Below are 22,810 nucleotides of genomic sequence, written 5' to 3'. Positions count from 1 at the left end.
GCTCGTTATGCGGGAGATCACTTGGGAAGTGACACGAGCACGTCACAGAAGAGAAGGAAAGGGGCATTTTTAACAGCGGAGAGGTTACATAGCACAGGATCCCCACTCTGTGCCGTTCTGGAAAAGGCAAAACTAGGGGGAGAGGGACGAGAGGATGCCAGGGCCTGGGGGAAGGAGGGAGGCTGGGGCGAGCCGGGGTGATGCCCAGGACCCTGCCCTGGGCCACGGTGCACGCGTCGCCAGGCACACAGAATGCCGGGCACCAAGCGTGACTCCCTGTGGGGCCCCGATTGGCTGAGACACGCACGGAGAAGGGTTTATCACGTGTGACGTGTCCCGCACCCGCGCAGATGTCCGCGCCGGGGGTGCGGGGCGGGGCATGGCTTCCTGTTCCGTTTCTCTGTGAACCTAATATTGCTCTAAAATAGATCAGTTAATAAAAACATTAATAAACATTATAGCGTGTAATTAAGTGTAAGGTTAATAAACGCCATGGAAAGTAAAATGACGCCTACTACTGTCAGATCTGAGTTTTGTGCCTCAGCCTTTCTGATGGCATTAAAAATACTCATGTGCGGAACATCTTAGATAATTCCTGCGCCACCTCCGCATCTGCATAGGATCCACAGCCCCACTGGCCCCCAGGCGTCTCTCTGATCTGGCCCTAAGAGGGGAGTTTTGCTTTTTGGATACAGTGAAAAAAGCAAGTGAGAGCCAGAGGGCTTGGTCTTTGTTAAGGGGAGAGACGGACAGGCAACCTCCTGAGTCGCCTCAGGTTCCAGCTTTCCCAGTAGCAGCCACCCCCCCACCTCCTCCTTGTCCTGCCTCTGTTCTCAGGGGAAACAATGAAATGCCCAACAACTTAGCCAAGTTCTTGGGAACTGCTTCAAACCCCTATGGTGATTTTTATTCTGCAAGTGCCATATATGTGGCAGGTGCTCAGCAAGTACTAGATGGATGGACAGACGGACGGACAGATGAATGGATGGACAGAATGAAATAGTGGCAGTATGAGCAAGTGACCTCCAGGGGGGTATTACCTTGCTCTTAACTTACCAGTTAAGAAAATTAAGCCCTGGACAGTTGAGAGACGAAAGATAAATTGTGCGAATTAAAACTTTCTAGAGGAAAGCAATTATGAATGAATGAACAATGAAAACTTCAGATAAGGCCCCCCCAGTGGCGCAGCGGGTTGAGCTCAGCACTGTGAAGCTATCCACAGCCTCTGCAGCGCAGGTTCGATCCCCGGCCAGCCAGGGAGAAATCCACATGGCAAAGCAGACCTCTCCTGTCTTGCCCGCTGCTCCCCTCAGCAGTGTGTTTCATCAGTCTGCCTGTTCTGCTCCCCACTCTGTCTCTGGTGAATCCTCTCACCCTCCCATGCCTCTAGCCTGTACCCTGGCTCTTGTATAAATAAATAAATCTTTAAAAAAAAAACCAACTTCAAATAAAAGAAATGGGCAGATTTAAAAAAATGAGGTAGAGCATCATCTCAACACGCTGGATTCTCTGGTAGCTTGGCGAGGTGGCTGGATGGTTAAAAATACACACACTGTGCGCTCACTTAGGGTCATAGAACCAACTGGAATCCCCACACACCTCCAAGCTTGCCAGAAGCCAAAGGTGAAATATTTCTTGTACCAAAAAATGTTTTGTTTGCATAATTTTAAAGTTTTAAATGACCTGGTCACAGAAAACACCTACTGCTTGGGTTACAACACAGAACTTTTGAAGAGAAAAAGTACTAAAACTGCTTCCCCCACAGTGAGTGGATTTTCCTTTATGCTTCCCAATAAAATCATCAGGGGGGACAGGTGTGTCCTGGCTGTGTTGGGTGCCCAGCCCTGGCCGCCCCACCCAGGCCCCGCGCTCACCTTCATGCCCTGGATGTTTTTCAGCATGACGTCCCCGATTCTTTGGTAATCTTTGAGCTGGGCATTGGATCGGCCTTCCCTGGGGGCAAAGCACAGCATTAGCAGCGAAAACTGCAGGGAAATGTCCCCCCCACCCCCTCCCGTGTCACACGGCATCGCCCCTCACGACCCCTCTGCACCCTCACAGCATCTCAGTGCCGGAAGGAGACTTGGAAATCACCCCAGTCGTGCTGCAGACAAAGAACTCGATTTGTGTTTTGTAAGAGACGAAGAGGAACATTTTCTGATCTTTTTAGTTTGGTCTCATGTTTTCTTTCTGCCCCGTCCACGCGCAGGATCTTCGTGTCGTGCCATCAGCACAGGGACACTAGCAGTGGGAGGCCCATATAACCCGTTCTGCCCACAAACACTTGTGAGGAGCCAGACTCAGCCTCAAAATCAAGGTTTCTGCTCCCGAGAGCCCAGAGCCTGAAACGAAGATTTTGTGGGAAGTTCTTGAGAAGAGAAAATGTGATTGACGAAGTCCAGGAGATCCGGGCATGGGGGGCGGGGATGGGACCGTGACCCAGAGGGCAGAACGGCTGACCCAGGCACACAGGGGAGGGCCAGAGCCTCCCAGACCCGCCGGCAAAGATGCGTGTGCTTCCCCCAGAGCATGGGGGTTCACACTCATATTCCTCACAGCTCAGGGCTCAAGCCGATGTCTCAGCCACGTCTGAGCCCCTGTCTGAGCCAGAACAGCCTGATTCGGACTATGCACCACACGTCTGCACAAGGAGACAGGACACCGTCTCGACTGGGTGTGTGGGTACGTGGCTCTGATCTGGTACTGTAACAAGGGACCCCCAAACTTTCAAAAGGGAATGCTGCTCAGCACACAAAGGCCTTTGGTTCATTCAAAGGGTGCAATGTAGATATTTTCGAGTCGGCAAGGGGAGACCTGGGGACCTCCCACTTCCACTGGCAGTGAGGGAGGGACTTCCTCCCCACAGATGAGGGCGCAGGGACTTCCTCCCCACAGATGAGGGCGCGAGGGCCAAGAAACACTTTCACAGCTGCAGGCGCAGGTGGGGCAAGATCACCAGGATGAACCCCCGCTCACCCCCACCCCAGGGCCAACATGAAGTCCACGAGTGGATTTCCAGTGGGCAGACGGCCTTGCTGTAGAGACAGGCCCTAACCACGGCTGACAGTGCCGGGCACCCCAGCTAGGGAGGGACTTCCTTCTCCCCACAGATGACGCCCTGACTCCAGGGGACAACAGAGTCCTGGAGACACAGGGGACTGGAAGCAGGTTCCGCTGGCCTCGCTTCCCTTTTTCTGTTGTCAACTATTTATTAAAAGAAAATGCACTGATGTTAAAACCCCAAATTCCAGGGGCCATTCTTTCCTGCACTGGCTTGTGAGTACAGCCCCATCTCTTCCTGCAAGTCTGTTACCTGAGAAATGGCGCTGGTTAGAAACTGCTCAACAGTCCCCCATGCCAGACACACAATATAAAGGGGACCCACTCTGGGGGCCTGGTGAAGCCAGGGAGTGCTGGGAAGTGAATGCAACCTGTACAGGCAGCTCCACCCCCTCTGTCCCCTTCCCTTCTTGGTTCTAGAACATTGAGCCAGTCCTTCCTTGAAAACAGGGACAAAACCCAAAATCCCTCCTGCCTCAAAAAGAAACACTAGAAATACTGTGGAGTTTTTCCTCCACATTTTAATGCTACTAAATCTACAAATGCAAACCATCTGCTTGAAGAGCCAAAAGGTCATTTTATTATCAAGAACATGAAAAAGTAATTATGACTCTTCCGGAACATCCTCTGGATGTTAACCTCATGAGAAAAGGGTCCTTCCTTGCTTGGAGGATGGCCACGTATTTGTTGTCTGTGTAATTCCAGAGGGAACAAAGCTGGAAAGTCTTGTGACAGTTTTTCAGAAAACCATGTTCTAAGAGGCCTTCTCAATGCGAAATTCAGGAGCCAGTGCACGTTATTACACATGAACACAGTCTTCAAGTCTCACACGGTCCTCAAATCACACACAAACACACACACACACACACACACACACACGTGTCCCTGAGTCTTCTGGAACCCGTGTGAACGCTTCATCCACCACTACTTGACCTGTCAGCGACTCAGCAGATAGGGCAGAAAAGGACCAAAGGCTGTGAGGTCTAAGGCCAGGCCTACTGGGGGAGGGGCTGATGCGCCACAAGACAAGTCCACTAGGCCTGCACCCAGCAGCTTCAGGAGGGCCAAGAAACACTTTCACAGCTGGAGGCGCAGGTGGGGCAAGGTCACCAGGATGAACCCCCGCTCACCCCCACCCCAGGGCCAACACGAAGTCCACGGGTGGATTTCCACTGGGCAGATGACCTTGCTGTAGAGACAGGCCCTAACCACGGCTGACAGTGCCGGGCACCCCAGGCCGCCCCTCAGCAGGACGCAGACCTGGCTCTGGTCGGGGCCAGGAGATCCCTTCCCAGAGAAGCAGGCGGATGGGGCCGTTGGTTGGTCCGGCAGCCCTGAGCTACGCCAGGCTCAGTTACTCAACACCCAGCCTCCCCTGCCCCCCCAACGAAATGGGGGCTCATCTCATTAGACTGAGACACAAAGACCAACTGAAGCTCAGAGCCAGACGGGACGCGTCCACCTGGTCTACCTGGGCATTCTGACCCCGGGAGGCGGAACGAGGCCCGGGAGCCTGTCGCTGTGTGCGTGTAAGAACAAGAACAATGTGTGGCTCAGTAAACTCCGGGACATCAACCTCCTGTTAATACGTGGGGTGGTGAGATTCAAAAACAAACTAGCCAGAGTAACAGGTTATACTAACATATGCTGACATACAACCTCATATGTATATGTGCACACATTTACTATATTAATATCTATACAAATATAGTGTGTATCTGATGTAATTATACATGTTGTAAGGCTATGTTAATATGTATTTATACATATTTATATTTTTAAAATGCTTTCCCTTACATGCCATGTTTACATATTATTTAACAGTTGTGTATATTTAATGTACTCGACACACAGTCTAGGCATCTGTAATATGATCTATGCACGCACGTACTCTACACATCAGCAAGACGTACTGTGTGGATTCTGCCTCCCTTGCTGGACTTCCGCATCCTTGGGAATTCCGGAAGGGGAAAATCCACGCATTAAACACTGACTCGGCCACTAGAGGGCAGGAGTGGGTGAGAGGCGCCTCCAGGGCAGGGGACTGGGGTGCGTCCGCAGCTACAGGTTGGAGGACTCATGCTTAGGGCTGAGACTGGGGGGAAGGATCCGGTGGGGGAGGCAGGAAGTTGTTCTCCTGTTACAAGCGAACGGCTCTGAGGCTGCTGTTTTGAGTCCTTTCTTGTTAAACGTTAGTCCTAAAGCTCCTAGAATCACAAGCAGAGAGACAGCCAGACAGTCCAGATTTCAAAAACCACTTGGTGTCTGGAACCCACTGAGTTTGCCAACTTACCCTCTGTAGGGTAAGGAAAAATGTCAGGCTTTTCTGCCCTCCCGCCATCAGGATAGACGATGGATCCTTGCGGTCCTGAGTGCATGCCTGATGGCGGCACCTGGAGTGGGGTGTGGGCAGAGGTAGATGGGATTCACCTGGGCTGAGACTGGGCTTTTAAGGGCGGCGTCACGGGGACGCCTGCAGCAGCCGAAAGAGAAGCTGAGAAAGCAGCAGCAGAAGCCAAGAGAAGCAGAGAGAGCCCAGATAGAGTGAGGATTTGCTGGGGGCTGGCAGGCCTGCCAGCCTCCCGGCCCCCCAGCACCCCTGCCTGCCATATGCCTGGTGAACCCCAATAAAAAACCTGCAAAACCACTGAGGACTCCGATTCCTCCTTTACCCGGTCTGCTGGATATCAGAAAACCTGCACCGTGTCCAGTCCTGCCTCTACACCCTCCCTAAGCCTCGTCTCCCTACCTGTGAGTTGAGAAAACAGCAAGAACAACGATCACCTAACGGTGTTCCGTAAGGATGAACAGTACGAAACACGAACCACAGTGCTGGGCACAGAAGACATTCACAGGAACCAAAATTGCACCCATCAAATCCTAAAGCCACTCCTCTTCCAACACGGGAGGGTACCATAGAGGTCCTCCTTACCGCTGTGCCCACAGAAGGGGCTGGGGTCAGGCGCACTGGTCCTGGCATCTTTGGGGTCCAGCTACGGTGAGACAGCCCAGCTCCCCCAGGCCAGGAGCCCTGTGCCTCCGCTGGAGGCGGAACTATTACTGTTCAAGAATTTCCCCCTCCTGGGGGGGTGGGTAGCAGGGCAGGGGGAGGGATCAAAACGGGAGGGAAGAGCACACAGGACAGCAGACATGGATCCCGGGTGCTGTGATTGTGCGAGAACTACGCGGATAACACGGAGGGGAGAAATCAGATTCTTTCTAAAAGTTAAGAAAGATGTAATAAAATGAATATTAAAAAAGAACTCTCCCTCCCCCCAGACACTACAGGGATGTGAAGGAAACAGACAGGAACTGTGGCTGCGCAGACGCTCCTAAGACAGCACACCTGGGCCAAAAAGCCAGCGAGGCAGGACACAAGCGCCTCCCCCCTGCAGGGGAGAGAGAAGAGGGCACAGCTGACCCTCCTTAACGGCGTGATGGCCGCCTGCTCCTGCAGCAAACACTCAGTGGATGCGGCTTCCAAACGAAAACTAAAACAGGTGGCAGAGCAGCCCTGGCCAGGGGCCGAGTGGGCAAACCCCAGTGTTTGACGATCAAATGGGACAAGCATAGCGGTCATTTTCATTTTGATCAATAAGCCAGCTTTGCCAAGGTCTATTGTACACAGAGTTCGCACACAATAGCGTAGCTTGTACTCGTGCCACGTATGATTTCCGTGCAAAAGCACGGGGCATCGTTGGCCAGTCACCTCCCTGCCCTGCTTTATAAAAGCCTTGAGCCTTGGAAACATGACAGAAGCACACTTAGTGCTTCAAGATTTGCCCTGGAGAAAAGCAAGGCATTTTGCTGCATGTTTTGTGGTATTTTGAGCAGCTCTTGTAGGAGCAGCTGTGTGTGTGTGTGTGTGTGTTGGGATAATTCTGTGACGACGGCAGTGCGTCCTCTATTGCTAGCCATGCTGAAAACCAGCCGCACGTGGCTGACGAGCCCTTGTTACAGGGAAAAATCTCAACTTAAATGATTTTAAATTGAAGTCGCCACAGGTAGCCAGGTGTCCTTACTTAACCTCCTCTTGCTGTTTTGCATTTGTGAATGGTCTCTGAACTGCTTGAGAGAGAGAGGAGGCATCAAAGGATGTAAAGCCACAACAAAATGAATCTTAACAAGAGCTGTGAGGCTGTTGACAAAGGAGAAATCACGCAAACAAGCAGACCTCAGACAGAGCACCCATCTAGAATAAGGGGAGCAGGCAGACATGGGCCCCCAAAGGCATCTAGTGTCTGCAGAACGTTAACAGGTGTGGAAGGCACTGAGCTTCCAGGTGGAAAGTGATTAGTGATCAGAAGGTTAGCTAGTAACCGTGGCGGGAATTCTGGGAGCTGGCGGGGAGAGGGGTAGGAGGCGGGAGGCAGGGATCAGGGCTTCCACTGGGCTAACTCCACCTGACAGGTAGAAAAATCAATGCAGTTAATTGACTTTGCGGGATTAAAAAGTGGCTCAGGATTCCAAACACGCGGCCGTCACCCTGGCTTCCTCGTCACGTCTGAATTCATGGCTGGGGCGCAGAGAGCATTTCAAGTCAGCGAGGCACTGGGATTCCTCACACAAGAAGTTCCAGAAGGGGGTTGGGGAAAGGAGGGTTGGGGTCAAAATAAGGGGGTTGCAATTGTATGGGGAATACAAAAATAAATTAAAAAAAAAAAGAAGTTCCAGAAGAAAAGGCACCGTGGCTGATTTACTCCAAACCAGTCAAACGCCCTCACTGCTTGCCGGTGAGCGCACCGCGGTGGGACGGGAGGCCTCAGACGCTCCCACGTCTGCTAGGAATTATCCATCTTGACCAAGTATGTGGGGCCGCGATTATTCCCCCATGGAGTAATTACAGATCTTTCCAGTCAGCCTCCACAAACATTCTCATCTCGGCAACAGCAAAATAATGGAGTGGTCGGATCCTTTCCTTATGGAGACGTAGTCCACCACATCAACCTTTCGGGGGGACCAGAGCTTACGGCCAAGCACGCACCTGTGCAGGCAACGCCGGCCTGGAGCTGAGAGTCTGCCACCTACAGCCATGGACGACCTTTCAAAAGTTCGGTGCCGGGGTTCCGAGGTGACATAAGGAAGCCATTTTATAAAAGGGGCCCCTGGCGGCCATCACGGCCACAAGATGGTGCTTGTTGTTTAGACCGGGCTGGCCGGACCCTTTGGACGGGCCCAAACCAGCAGATGAAGAAACCAGCAAGAACGAGGTCTGCTCCGCCAGGAGGACGTTCACTGACTTGAGACCCCGCCTGCCCGTTTGACCTTTGATTCCATCTGTTCATCACCAGCCCCGTGACCTCGTTCTACTTCTTCTCTATAAAAAATCCTGACTTGTCCCTCTCTTCAGGACATGTATTAGGTTTCTTCCTCCAGCTTTGTACCCCGAATTGCTGTTCTCTATCTCCAAGTGAATGCGCTCTGGCGTGCTGGCTGACCTTGCTACTTTTATTGAAGGTTAACAGGGGTGCAGAGATGAAGTGGGGTGTTGGCGACTCCCAAAGCCCAGGGGGTGGGGGGAAGGGGTGGGGAACAGGGCAGGTGCTCAGGCCTGGTTTGAACCCCTGGCCACCAGGGGACACGGCCTCTTTGGAGAGCAGACATTTTAGGAGAAATTGCTTCCAGTTTAAGGGGGAACCACTTTGTGGAGTGATGTGGGGAGGTCCGGGTGGCCCTCAGGGGCCTGTAAGGAGAGAAGCAGCCATTGCCCACCCCACATAGGGGGAGCTCAGGTGTGCGGCCCACTCAGGACCACAGTGTCCAAGCTCAGGAGCCCTTCTGGGCGTTTCCCACAGTGGCCCCATGTGCACAAAATGGCCGGCGCAGCCATGAGTTTTAACATCAACAGGGCCAGCAATTGACCGATGGGGATGGCTGCCCACCACACCCCCTTCTGGCCCCACTAGCCAGGTAAACAGCCTGCTTTTACTTCCCCCCCGTTTTCTGTAAAGCCCCTTCCACCTCAGAGCTGTTGGGCAATAATAGAGGTGGGAAGACAGCCTTCCCGAGAGCCAGGAACCTGGTAGAGTGAAATGCAGCCACTGTGAGGTCTGCCGGCAGATGAAAAGCACACGGGGAAAGGGAACCCCTACCTTCCCCCACCCCACAGGGTTTCAATCAGGTGTTAAGAGCTGAGCTCTCCTCTGCGGGATATGGCTTCAGCCTGAATGGGGCGCCTCCCTCCCATTTAACTGTCCAGGCCCGGCAATGTGCACCTGGGTGAGAATGGGGGTGATCCAACCCCCAAACACACTGCCCTGCTCCCTGGCCACGGCCCGGGGTTCATTCAGGAGCCCGGGCTGTGCCTGAGGCCTCCCGTGCCCAGTGCCATTTTGATGCTGCTCGTCTTTATCCAGCACTGGATTCCCCAGGCCTTTCCAGTTTAAAAAAAACTGTTAAGGGCCTCCCTAGTGGCACAAGGGGTTGAGACGCAATCTATGAAGCAATCCACAGCCACTGCAGCACGAGTTCGATCCCCGGCCAGGGAGCTACCCATATGGGGCAGCAGACATCTCCTGACTCGGCCGCTGCTCCCCTCAGCAGTGTGTTTCAGTCAGTCTGCCTGTTCTGCTCCCCACTCTGTCTCTGGTGGATCCTCTCACACCCCCTCCACACACCTCTGGCCTGTACCCCAGTTCTTGTATGCATAAATAAATCTTAAATCTTTAAAAAAAGCTGTTAAACCAATTTAGCATCTTAAGCATCTATTTTTTTTCAGCTTCACCACATCTTGGGGGTGTGTGTATGTGTGTATAGACCATCCCCAGGCCTGTAACAGTTCTAAGCGCATAGCCTGGCGACATGAAGAACATGCCCACTGCGTGAACCCAGCCCACCCTCCACCCCCGGACTGTGCCACCTTCCCCACTTGAAACTCCAAGTCCTTAGACACAAACCTCCCACCCCAGGACGCTCTATTTGAGTTCCTGTCTCCGTGAATTTGCTGTCACAGAAGTGGGGTCACATAGCATCTCTTCCTGGCTATTGTCTCCCTTAGCTTAATGTCTTTAAGGTCTGCCCCTGTCGCAGCGGGTGTCAGAAGTCGCCTCCCTTTCAAGGCTCGGACCCCGGGGTGCGGCTGCACTGCACACTCAGCCCCTCACTTGTCAGAGCACGTTGGCGATGCCTCCACCTGCTGGCATCGCGGGTAATGCTGCTCTGAGCCGCGAATGTCCAAGTGTCCGAGTCCCTTTGAATTTTTTTGGCTGTCTACCTAGGAGCGCAATGACTAGGTTGCACGGTAATTCCACGTTTGTTTGCGAAGAATATTTCACTTATTTTTGTTCTCTGATTGCTCACTAACGCTACTCTAAACATGCTCCACTTCGGGGAGGGAGGGCTGTAAAGGAAAAGCCTTGTTTTTTCCTTCCTCCTATACAGGAAAGTCCAGTTCTTCCTCTGTGTCTCCTCCACTTTCACACAGAACACCTCACCCCGGAGCTTCTGGCCCCCAAACATGGAGCTCTCTCCCCACACCAAGCAATTCTCCCAGCACCGGGTGGGTGTCCGACACTGAACTAGGTTCTAACACCATCACCTGGAGCCAGAGTCAGAGCCCACGGGCGAGGCTCCCCCCAGACTGCCCCCCACTCCCGCTTCACATGCCAGTGGCAAGCTCAGGTTGTCAAGCTGTGCTTCTGAGTAACCGGTTACGGATGGGGGATCCCGAAGGGTAAATGAAGTCATCAGGCTTCCCCCCTCCACCGATGGGGCCAGCATGACGCCCCGGGGCCAAGGGCGTGTGCCTGATTGAGGACCCCTGGGTCCACAGAGCATGGGCACGCGCAGGTGTCACTGCTCTCCTGAGCCTAAGGAGGGGTAAAGGCAGTACTGACAGCACCATGACAGGAAATGAGACAGAATGCCAGAGAGTGTGAAGATTTGCCGTGGGCTGGGAGGCTGGACCCCTGCCTACCTCCCAGGCCCCTGCGGCCGAGCCTGCCTCCTTGCCTGGTTCTGGAACTGGGGCTGAAGCCAAAGATGTTACAGGTGGCACCCCCTGGAGGCGGGATGAGGATGAAGAGCCCCCCGAGAAACAGGAGCACAGTATCACTGGCGTGGAGACTCTGGCAAGAAATTGAAGGGACTGCAGAAGCAGCCCTGGGATCGAGTGTCCGGGTTTCAGCCTTCTCCGGTCTCCAGAAATTCTGGGGTTAGCGACTTCTGCCCTCACCAAGCCTATCTTGCAGAAGGCTGTTGTGGGCCTCAGAAGGACGTGGAAAGGCTCCCAGCAGCCAATCTCAGAGAAGAAACGTTCAGAGGCTTTGCAAGTGGCTGAGCGACTAACACTGTTCCCAGCTTTGCTGCTGTTACAGCCTGGAAGGGAAGGACCCGGAGTTGGCCCCTCGCTGAGCTGCGCGAGTGGAGCTGTTCGTCGTGTGGATCGGCAGCTGCAGCTGCTGTTTTGAGCACTGATTGCCTGGAGCTGTGCTGGGGCATCTCGGCAGCTCTGGTGAGCATCTCCTGTTGTGTCTCCTGCTATGCTGGTGAGTTGGATCTTGGCCTGTATTCCGGCTGCCGCTTGCGCCAGGCCCTCAGCGGCAGGAAAACGCAATCTGGGGAGTGCGGCCTTTGTGTTTAGGACTATAGAACACTGCACACTGCTTTGGCGGAGGTATGGGGCCATTTGGGGCCTCAGTGACTGTTTTTTCTTGTTTGTTAAATAAATCCCATTATTGTTGTCCCCTAAACCTGAGTAGTCTTGCAATTGTGCATGCGGGTGAAGAACTCTCATCGTAAACTACTTGGGCACGTCCTTGGCCAGTTCGAGCGCCCCTTACTGCCCTGTGTCAGGTCTCTGGGAGGGCAGTGAAGGCCTGTGAAAATCCACTGAAGCCCCAAGATTCCTTTACCCGTCTGCCCGCTGCCTGGTTTGCCGCTACGGGTCCCAACGACCCCCTTGAGTTCAATTCATTTATTCAGGACTCAGGGAAACGCTTGTGTTTACTAGTTTAAAGGCTATGACGTAGGATACAGATGAACCCCAATGGAACAGATGCACAGGGCGAGATGTGTGGGCAGGAGGGCCGAGTATCCGTGCCTCATGGGAGGCACCACCCTCCCAGCACCTCCAGGTGCTCACCAGCCCAGAAGCTCTCAACCCCACGCCACTGGGGTGTTCACAGAGAAGTCACCCCATAGCCACGCTAGATCATGAACTCCACTTTCAGGCCTTCTCCCATCTCAAGAGGATGACGAACAGGGCAGAAAATTCCATGAGGCTTGTTCTGCTAACCAGTGTCCATCCAGAAGCCACCTACCCGGAGCCAACACAGAACAAACCACGCTCCTGCCACCCAGGACCGCAGGGTTTTAGGAGCCCTCTGCCAGGAACTTGGGTCAGAGACCAAGCGTTAGAACAAAAGATGGTCCTTGTGCTTTTATTACTTAGGACTTCACCAGAATTTTAGGAGGGCTGTGTTGAGAACTGGGGGCAGAGACACATATGCCTACTCTTATTATAAATCACAATTATCAGGGAGTGAAACAATCTTTGGACACACATGGCTGTCCCCTCCGATTCAGACACCGGAGCACGAGGTTGCTACAAAACTGCACCCTCCCCCACCCCACACCCCTATGAAATCCTTGATCACAACCTGCAAGAGGGCCACAGCCTAAAAGGGCCTCCTCCTGCCCTTGAGGGGCCTCTGATCCCTGTTGGCTGCACCCCTTGCTCCCTTTGTCCTGCAGAGTTTGCTCCCACCTTGAGCCCCCCACACCCAGGGAGCCTCATCTCTACACCACCTCCGGCCCCTGAGCTCACGCTCCACGGCACACTCTGCCTGGGCACCCTCCAGCTCCGCTGTTTTCCACTCTGATGGCTTCCTCGATTTCCTGCGCCGCTCCTGCTGCACCTTCGCCTACATTTATAGAAAGGAGTATTCAAAGAGACGCCGCCCCTGGTTCTTGTCTCAACATGCTCTTCCGTGAGGATTTCATTCTTGCGGCTACTTTCTAAATCCACATCATTATCTGGAGTTCTGGCCCTGGCCTGAGACGGGCATTGCCTATGGCCTGGGGGGCTTCACTGTCACCCCTCAAAACTGACGTGCCCAGAGTCAGCACATCTTCCTCCTGTCGTAGTTACGTCTTTAATTTCTCCAATTCAGGTTCTTCCTCCCAGTAAACCAGGCACAAAGATGGCTTCCCTCCGCCTTCCCTAGCACCACGGAGCCCCACTTGTTGGCTGCCTTCTTGGAAGCTGTGTTTGCCCCTGGCCCATCCTGAGTGCCCATGGGCATCTCGCCCTGGCCTCCTGGCTCCCGCCAGCTGCAGCCAAATCCCATACACTGGTGTAGGGTAAGGGAAAATGGCAGGCTTTTCTGCCCTCCCGCCATCAGGAGAGATGACGGATCCTTGCGGTCCTGAGTGCATGCCTGATGGCGGGCACTGGACTGGGGGGTGGGCACACAGAGGGGGGATACACCTGGGCTGAGACTGGTCTTATAAGGGTGGCGTCTTGGGGACGCCAGCAGAGCGAAGGAGAGAACCAGGAGAACCAGCAGAGAAGCAGAGGCCACGAGAGAACACCAGAGAGCCCAGAAAGAGTGAAGACTTGCTGGGGGCTGGGACGCCTGCCAGCCTCCCGGCCCCCCGGCACCCCTGCCTGCCGTGTACCTGGTAAACGCGCAGTAAAAGCCACCAAGGGCTCCAGGACTCCTCCTTCACCCATCTGCTTGAATCACAGAGCTCTGCCCTGTGCCATCCTGCTGCGACAACATATGAATTCAAGGCTGGCCTCTTCCGAGCCGGCATTCATGGCTGACAAGTCCTCCAAGGCAGGACTGACCAGTGACACCCTGTGCCCATACGACATGGTACGAATGCCCACGAGCAGGCCCGGCCCTGCTCACTCCATGTGCCTGGCCCCCTGAGACTGCAAAATCCCAGCAGACAAAGCCTGACACTCCTTCCCTACGCACGCGCGCGCGCGGCCTGTAGACTGAAGCAGCGAGCTGTGCCCGGCTGTGAAGTGCAAGTCAAGGGCTCGCGGACATTTAGGCTGTCGGGAGCCCTCCACATCAGTTGTTCCAGAAACCATCACAATCATCCCATAAAAGCGCTTTGAAACACACATTCCTGAGCCTCAGCCCAATGATCTGACTTAGGGCCGGTGGAGCCCTGGCCCGCGCCACCCAGGAGGCCACCCAACGGCGAGGTACGGGGTTTCCCCCAATAAAGAAGTACCTTCTAGAAATGGGCAGCCAACCCCATCTCGAGACCCCGAGGGGGTACTTCACTGCGGCGAGAGGCAGCTCTCCCGCGCCAGGAAACCCTCTCCCGCGTCCCGACACACGCGTCTTTTTGGAAACTCACCCTTGGACCCGAGCCATCCCCCGGGACAACTAAGCCGGGGCCCTCCACCTCGCCCCCCCCACTCTCCATTCCCAAAGGGACACTCGGAACTGGGGAGTCTCTGCAGGAGAGCAGGGCTGAGGTCCCCGCCGGAGGGTCATTTGCCGGGCCCTGGCCTCCCCCTACAGGGGCAGCCAACCACCCGGCCTGGCCCGAGCGCTGGCACCAGCGGGGAGGCCTTAGAAAACACCGACTCCGAGGTCCCGCCGCTCGGGAATTCTGACGTGGTTCCGTCAACAATCCCGGCTAAGGGTCTTCAAAGATTCCAGGTGGTTTTTTTAATGAGCGGCGAATGTGGAGAGAGACAGGTGGTGGCCGGCGCCTGTCCGGGTTAGCCTGCCGCCTCGGACTCCGCTCCTTCTCCCTCAGCCGTCCTGCCCCCAGTGCCCGCCAAGACGGGCCCTCCTCACCACTCACTAGAGGGAGCGATCGGCTGGGCTTAGACGCAGACTTTGACCTTTATTCCCTAACGTCACCAGCCTGGCCTGGGCTGATGGAGCCTCAGGCTGACTACCTGCTCTCGATCAGGCTTTCACATGCTTCTGGAACCTGCATGTAAGGCCTGAGTAAAATGATTGATTTTGTGAGACTATGTGGGAAACAAATGACGTCAGTTACTTTTTAAAGCAACTGCTAAGAGCCGGATGTGACAGCATGATGGAGAGCCTGGCGTGCGTCCCGAGAGTGACACGCTCACTCTGGCGGCAGGAGGAGCCTCCACGCTGGGCTGTCAGGTCTCTGCCAGTCAGTGACACTGCCCAGGTGTGCCCTTGCCAACGTCATGTGGGCCCGCAGCCACGTGGACTGAGCTGCTGTGGAGGTAACGGCTCGAGGGGCCCAGCCCACTGGACATCTGCTTAAATCCGTGCGCAGCTCACTGGGCAGAAAGCAACCTGCGCGATGATCCTCGGGAGTCGTAAGGCCTTGGACCCCACCCCGAGGCCACGACATGCACCTTTGTATGAACGAGGCCACTAGGCAGGTCACAACCGGGAGTTTCCAGGGAAAGTTTAGGAAGGTAAAATAAAGTTGGATTTTGTCAAAGGTTTTTTTTTTTTTTTTTTTTTAAACGTTGATAAAAGTTCTTCCTCTTACATTCACAGCACCCAGCCAGAGGCAGACTCGGAAGGGGCATGTCCAATTGCCCCCCTTTGCAGTGAGGCTGACGTCATACCTGTTATCTCTCAATCCTGGCTGTATCTCCTCTCTGAGGCAATACAGTAAAGCCTCCCCTCCTATCCTAGGAAGGAGAACTGCACGTGAACGGCCTCCCATGAATTTTAAAGCACACAGAGCCACCTCAGCAGCTGCTGTACCCCAGGGAGCAGCCCCGCTAACATGGCGCTGAGCCCCCGGGCCAGGGTCTCCAGGGGCATGAACACCTGTCAGGTCTCCTTCCATCCCGAGAGGCCCCAAATGCCTCTGAGACTTCCTGAAATCAAATTCCAACCAGCAGTGGAGATACATTAAGTGGTTTTCATTTCTGTCAAAAACCCAGTGGAAGTCTTTTGCTATTTTTCTCCTGGTATTTTCACATTCATATTTAGTACAGTCAACTCCCCCTGTGTTGCTCTACAATGGTCTTTAAAAATTCCGTAAGAATTTCCTGTAAAAGGTTCTATTTTAAGCAAGGGTATGGCAGATTCTGCGTTTGACAGGAGACGCATTCTCCTTCTCACAGGTTAAAGTTTCATTTTGAGTTTGCTGGGCATGCTCGACACCGTGTTTAACCAACCTGCTATGCACAGCATTTAGGTCATTTCCAACCTTTGGGTATCTTTGATACATGTCATGTCACATATTAAAGTATACCCTCTTAAGGTAAATTTCTACACATCAAAGCCAGTGCATGCATGTGGGGTACAGGGCACGGTATTGTTTAAAGCACTGTTGCAACACTGAAATGCAGCTCCGAACACTGCAGGAGACGCATGCTTCACGAGTGACTACAAAGCAACTGCGAGTGAAATATTACCAACACCTCAAAGAGTCTCTTATCTGCCCCGACTCTTTATAACCCTCACCGTCACCTCAGAGGTATGTACTATCTTTATTGGGTGACACCCATTTAATTATCAGAAGGAAATGCGCTTTGAGAATGGTAAGCCAAAGGGAAAGAAGCTGGCGATCTAAATACATGTTGAGTTTAACTGAAAGTCATTTGTAGGCTGACTTGTCTTAAGCCAGTTTCTTGACTGCTGCGTGTCAGTAGTTACAGCAGGAGAGGAGCGGCTGGGCGTAGGACACCGTCTAGACACAATGGTTATACTCACCACATGGCTAGTCGCTGCTCGATTTCCTTGAGAAAATTTGTATGAAATTTGTGCAAAGGTTCAAAATTCGGGAATATGAGACTCTTCAAAGTTTCGGGCATGGAGTCCTCTTTGCTCACTGTGCTTTGGAACCACTGGGAAGAAAAGGGGACATGCTCAGAGGTGGGAAAGAGGCGGGGCTGCAGCCTGCCGTGCAGAGAGAAGCTGGGGCCTCCCTGGGCTGGAGGGCAGGGCTTGGGCTGTATGGGGGAGCCGGGGCTTCCTGCCGGTGCCTGCTTCTGCACCCACCTCTGTTCCTGCGTCCTGCAATCTATTATTAATCAGTGGTGGAAGCCACCAGAAATCTGTTAACGGGGCAGCCGAAACTCCCAGAGAAACCCACCCTGGCCACGTCCCCAGTGCTCACTGAGTCACTCCCCCTGGCTCGTCCTGCAGACACCTGCCATCTTGGCTCCTCTGTCACAACGCTGAGCACAAAGGTGGCTGTGCAGGAGGGAGGAAGCCAGAGCAGTCACTCCCGTCCCTGAGAGGAGGCTAAGTTACACCTGCGGGTCACGTGCACCCACACCCGAGGCAGAAGCCAATGACCTCCTGGGGGCTCCTCTCTCCCAGACTCCAGCGGGCAGAGACAGCTGCGAGGCTCTGAAGTCGTTTCCAGGACTGATGAAAATGATACAAAGCCGTCTTCTGGCAGGTTTGCCGACGCGGCTCCACTTATTAGCCAAGAGGAAGGAGGCTTCTTTCTATCTGCGAGGGCTCCCCCGGACCACGGCAGGCCTGAGCCCCACGCGCGGGTGCCCGCCGGCAGGAACACTTAATTTTAACTGCCTCCACTCTAGACGCTTCCTCCCTTTGCACTTAAAAGCACAATCATAAAAAAAATCTTACATATTCTGAATCAAATACACGGTGACTGTCTAATTTTATCGCCGAGGACCAAAACCCCCGTCTAATTGGAGTCTGAGAAGCCGGCATTTAATTAGATTCAGCTTCTCCCCTAACGCGGAGCATTAATTAAGAAAAACGAGGTGATGTGCTGCTCCAGGGGAAATACGACACGTACCGAGGTGATAACTTCAAGGTCCTTCAGGTAAGTCCTCTCGGTGGTGGACACCTCCTTGGCGATGAAGTACGCCTTGTCCGTGGGGAATCTCTGCAGGGCACCGGACAAGGAGACAAGACATGATGATCGCGTTTGCGCGCGAGGCGCCGGGAAGCCCTGGCTCTAAGAAACCGCTGCCCACGGCCATACACTGCTGGCTTCTGGCCCCGTATCAGCTGGGGCTGGGGCTAAATCAGCTCTTATTTATTCTCCTATTGTGTGGAGAGGGTGCAGACTAGGGATGGACTGCAATGAGGAGAAAGTCGTCTAGTTTCTTGCAGGTCAATCTCACCAGCGGATCAAGGGTCCTGAGGAGTCACCTCATCAGCCCCCACTGAGAATGAGCCCCCCCAAACTGGGCCTGTGCAGCATCAGAGGGAAGCAGTCTGGAAGGAAGTAGCTGCAAGACCAAACCACAGCGGCCTTTGCCCCGGAGCAGGGGGCTGAGGGAGTGGGTGCCCGGGGCATGGAGCAGTGTGGTGGGGAGCAGGAGGGGCCCCCACCTTGCGGCGGCCCTCCTCCTCGTCGTCCGTCCGGGGGCACGCCTGGTCGTTCAGCAGCGGGCTGACCAGGGGCGACGCCTGCTTGGTGTCGGGGCTCAGGTTGGGAGACAGGATGACGTGGGGGGGCAGAGCTCCTCCCTGCGAGTTGATGGACAGCTCTGAAAGGTGAGGACTACCGGTCTGGGAGCCTGTGTGGGGATGAGAAGTATTAAAGAAAAAGAAAGTAATCTCTGCCGGGACCTGATTTCTACTGCCAACGTTGACCTTTTCAAATCTTTACAGCCTTGACTGCCAGAGAGCAAACGGAATGCATTCACCGTGGTCTAGCTAGCTGGTGTGGGGGCGGCAGCCTGACTGCTAGAGACACCCGGCTGGCACTAACTCAACGGAGCCTCGGTCACGTAATGAAGGACGAGGTAGCGACGGCTGCCGAGAGAACAATGACGACAGTTAGAAGCACATGGAAGCCCCAACAGCATCTTCATCTCCTAACTAGTGCTTCGCTGCTAAGAATGACTGGAGAATGACACAGAGTCGCTATCACAGGAGACGTGGGGAATGACTAGAAAACAGAACTAGACACTAACAGAAGCTACAGGTCAGGAGCACGCAGGCCAACTAGGTCTTGGGGAGCACGGGCCCCCGCTAAGGAAAGCGCTACCTCCCCACTCTACAAAGGACAGAAGCGAGCCGGTGAGTACCTGGTGGTGTCACTCCACGCGTGTCTCGCTGTTTGGAACAGAAACACTCGCGTCACATTTACATGCAAAGTGATGATTTAAAAATGCAAAGCTGGAGGCAATTATGTCATCACAACTCCCCTTGATGAGTCAGAAAGTGACAGGTCCTTCATCACTCCTCTGAAAAGGACACCATATTCAATCACGTGAACATGTGCAACACCCAAAGGTGAACATGGGCGACGGTCAACGCAGACATGCACATGAAACTCTTGGCCGACAGAATTTTGCAAATATCGATACCTCGATCCATGAGAGCTAAGTGGGATGCTTCAAAGCAGACTTCTACCCGCTGCGTTTTGACCTAAGCCTTCTGCCAGATTTGCCACCACTAGGGTAACCAAGTGCCAGCAGGCTCCCGCCCTGTTTCTGTGACCATCCTAAAAGAAGACGACGTAAATGCCTTCTCCATTCTCCACAGTTTCAGGCTCCTTGCTACTCGGCACGCTAGCAAGGATCTCTGAGAGGAAGGTGAAGTGAGGTGTTGCAGTGTGACCCCATTTTCTGGATCTCTATCCTCTCCCTTGGGATTCACTCCGATCCATTTTGAACCACAAGATAGGACAGCGTAGAATGGCACCGGAGAAGTGGGGTGGTGACCTTGGTCCTGGTCTGAACGGGGAAGGACAAACCACCGCCAGCCCCGGCCCCAGCCCCCGCGTGATCAGCTGCCTGGGTCACTAACACAGGCGTGAAAATCCACCACTCCTGGAGAAACAACAAGCAGATGTCCTGCCCCCCGACGATGGGTCAGTGCAATGATCCTTGAAGAACAGGTTAGAAATAGTAAGCAAAGGGCAAATCTAAGAAGTTAGTGCTTTAAAAACCCATTTTTAAATCCTCATTTTTCACATACATATGCCACTGACATGAAGCCCTGGTGTTAGCAGAGACCCAGTCACCCCACACACCACCAGACCCAGCACCGCCCGGAGAAAAAGGCCAGAAATTGCTTCACAAATGTCAATTTTATTGACACTAGTGCACAACTGAATACAATGATTTTGCAAAATCGGAACTCGTCAAATAGAGTTGACAACAATAAGAACTGCAATTGTTTCAAGGTGCTACACTAGTCTCTCTTTTTTTTATAAAAAAGTCACAAAAGAGACAAATGTTATCACTACAAATAGGAATTAGAAAAGAGAAATTCTGGCAGTCTGTCTGGAGGTGAAAACACGTCATGCATCTGTGAGGTGCTTCGGGAGAGGCATCTTTAGTTGTTCAGCGCAGCCTGGCAACCCCGGGGCTTACCTTCAGCTCTCACACTGCGTGCGGCCAGGGGAGGCTGTTTTAAGGGAGCTCATGCTCGGCCTTGACTTTGCAGTGATGTGGAACAAAGTAGTCACCTCATCATGGAAAGAGATGGAGCCAGGAATAAAAAGCAGTTAGAGGCTAGACGAAAGGAGTGGGGGGTGAGCACACAGTGCCTGTCAGGCCCCGGACAGCACTAAACAGGGGGCCACACACTCAAGGATCACCCCTCCCACCTCCCGAAGGTCAAAAGCTACTACCCTTGGGAAGTCCTGGGGGCACTTCTTTGCGGAGCAGACAGAGGATGAGAGAGCAGAGCCAGGAGAGGTGCCGCCTGCTAAGAAGGCAGGACACATGTCAAAGACACTAACAACCTCGAAGAAGCCCCCTACACCACGTGGAGAACGAGCGGCAACGTGGGGGGACATGAAAGTGAACTTCATGACAAGCCTTGGCCCTGGGGACAGTTTCGGGAGAGCCTAGATGCGTGCAAGCCCTGACTTAGTACGAGCAGCGCATGACAACTTCAGCTGGGTTTGTGTCCTCCCTGGGCCTAAGAAAGGAAGGGGGTGGTTGATGTAAACAGTTGAGGCCACGAAAGCCCTACACACCAAGCAGCCCGGCCTCAACACCCATCAGCAATTCACAGAAAAGAAAGGTCTGAAACCCTGAAGCTCAAGTTTGCTAATTTGAGCTGCATTCATGCAAAAACAGCTGTCTTCTTCCCTGGTGAGAGAATCTACTCCAGGCTGAGAAAATGCATAGGTGACGTGATGCAAACAAAAACCTGTGACTCGTTTACCATCCAGTCATGAACAAGATGTGCTGAGGAGGGTAACGAGGAGAGTTTGGCAGTTTGATAATTAAAATTCTTCTGACTTTGCGCCACAGTGTGTGACGTGGTTCATAGCGACTGGGGTCTGCTTGGGGCCTGCTCTCGGCAAGTGCGCAGAGCGGGGCCTAAAGCCAGTGGCTAAGGAAATTGCATGTAGTAATTTTCACTGGAGTTGTCCATGTCACAAAAATGTCAACAGACAGGATAGTGGTTCAGAGAAAACGTATCCACTTGATTTATAGGGTCTCAGAAAGCCCGTTCACCTCATGCAGCCTGTCACAGGCTTTAGCCACACAGCCCGGATTGATGGAGAGAAGAAATGGTGACTCCTACTCGATGAACTTATTCATGGCGGGGTATGTTTATCCTTTTTTTCCCCTTGGTGACAAATGAACACAAAAGTTTCTTTCAGCAAGGGACTCTAGGTAAACAATTTTGGAAGGATCTTTTGAGAAAGCACCTGGACATTAAGGCAATAGGTAGAAAGAAATTCAAAGAGATTAGAAAAAGATCACTCATACCCTGAAAGTCTGGAAGCTTCTGATTTTTTTAAAAAAAATGACTTTTCCTATTTCAATAAGTCTTTTTTTTTTTTTAGGCATTCAGTTGTATTTACAGATATCAACTCTCAAAAACCTCTTCCAAATGATTTCAAGACCCACCCCTCCCGACCACTCATCTGTCTCAAGAAAATTGAGTTTATGACACCCCCCGGGCCTGGAGATGCTCTCAGCGGCACTGCTCACAAGGGAGGCATTTCTGATAATTGCTTTTTAGAATCTCTTTAAACGTGCACATTCTTGTGGCACAAACAATTATGGGACTTCAAATGAGCATGGCCATATTTATGGATTTCAATTTATCACCCAGCCCAGAAACTGGTGGTGCTTCTCTGTTGTTCTAAGATACATTTGTAATGCTTTTCTCCTGCCAGCTCTGGGGGGCTGAATCTGCAGGATCAGCCAGGTTGCGTCCTCTGGGCCAGCCCCTCAGTGGAGGTCCCAGTGCCGGGGCGCAGAGGTCGAGATAGACAAGCCAAATCAGGCCCCTCTACTCCCTTGGGGGTGGGGGGCGCTGCAGAGCAGCAGCCCACCTCTTCCATTGTATGGAAGGTTAACAAACTCATGCAAATCTGGGAAGACAGAATTTCTAATGCATTTTTCAAGGGAAAATAAAAAAGGCTTTTCCAACACTTGTTTGTTGCTGTTTTGTATTTTCAATGGGTCAATAAATTGGTCATTTCCATCTTTTAAAATTAAGTTTTCTGCCTGTTAAGGAGGGAACTAGAAAATCTGACCCAAAAAATAGCAATCCACAGTTGGTTTCCGAAGTATTTAAATATTTGAGAATGAGAGTATTGATGAAAATGAGACTATAGATTGCTTTCTCAAGTATGGTTTTTAAAAATGTCAAAAGTGCAATTATTAAGAATTACCTAAGCTGATTCTACAACAGTCCCCAAATAAAGCTATTTATTTGGCAAATGTCTAGATGCCACTTAGCGATCACGATCCGTCTCCCTTTATTTGGTTCTGAAATGGGAGGTTTTTATCTTTATGTACCCGGAACATGCTCTGAGGGCATGTGCAGAAAAGATATTACAGATGTGGGTTTTAACTGTTGTTTTAAAAGGCTCTTTTTAAATCCATAATCACCTCTTAAAAGAGAACACAATGAATTCTCTT

At 52.8% G+C, this 22,810-nt stretch overlaps 1 protein-coding gene across 4 annotated transcripts in view; it reads right to left on the bottom strand.

The window, feature by feature from the left end:
• Positions 1-22,810, bottom strand: part of FARP1 (FERM, ARH/RhoGEF and pleckstrin domain protein 1) — a gene marked incomplete at both ends in the record, with an annotated part of 182,784 nt that overhangs the window by 11,392 nt on the left and 148,582 nt on the right. For 3 of the 4 annotated variants that reach the window (XM_084234756.1, XM_084234757.1, XM_084234758.1), the window contains 4 exons: positions 1,875-1,953; positions 16,692-16,825; positions 17,755-17,844; positions 18,297-18,484. In XM_084234756.1, the coding sequence (XP_084090882.1) occupies positions 1,875-1,953; positions 16,692-16,825; positions 17,755-17,844; positions 18,297-18,484 (491 nt within the window). The remainder of the gene's footprint in view (positions 1-1,874; positions 1,954-16,691; positions 16,826-17,754; positions 17,845-18,296; positions 18,485-22,810) is intronic. The other variant, XM_084234755.1, reaches the window with a different exon arrangement.

This window comes from Talpa europaea (genome assembly GCF_964194135.1).
Source record: "Talpa europaea genome assembly, chromosome: 6".
NCBI classification, from domain to species: domain Eukaryota; kingdom Metazoa; phylum Chordata; class Mammalia; order Eulipotyphla; family Talpidae; genus Talpa; species Talpa europaea.
Note: the sequence above shows the minus strand (reverse complement) of the source record. Positions and strands in the feature narration are given on the sequence as shown.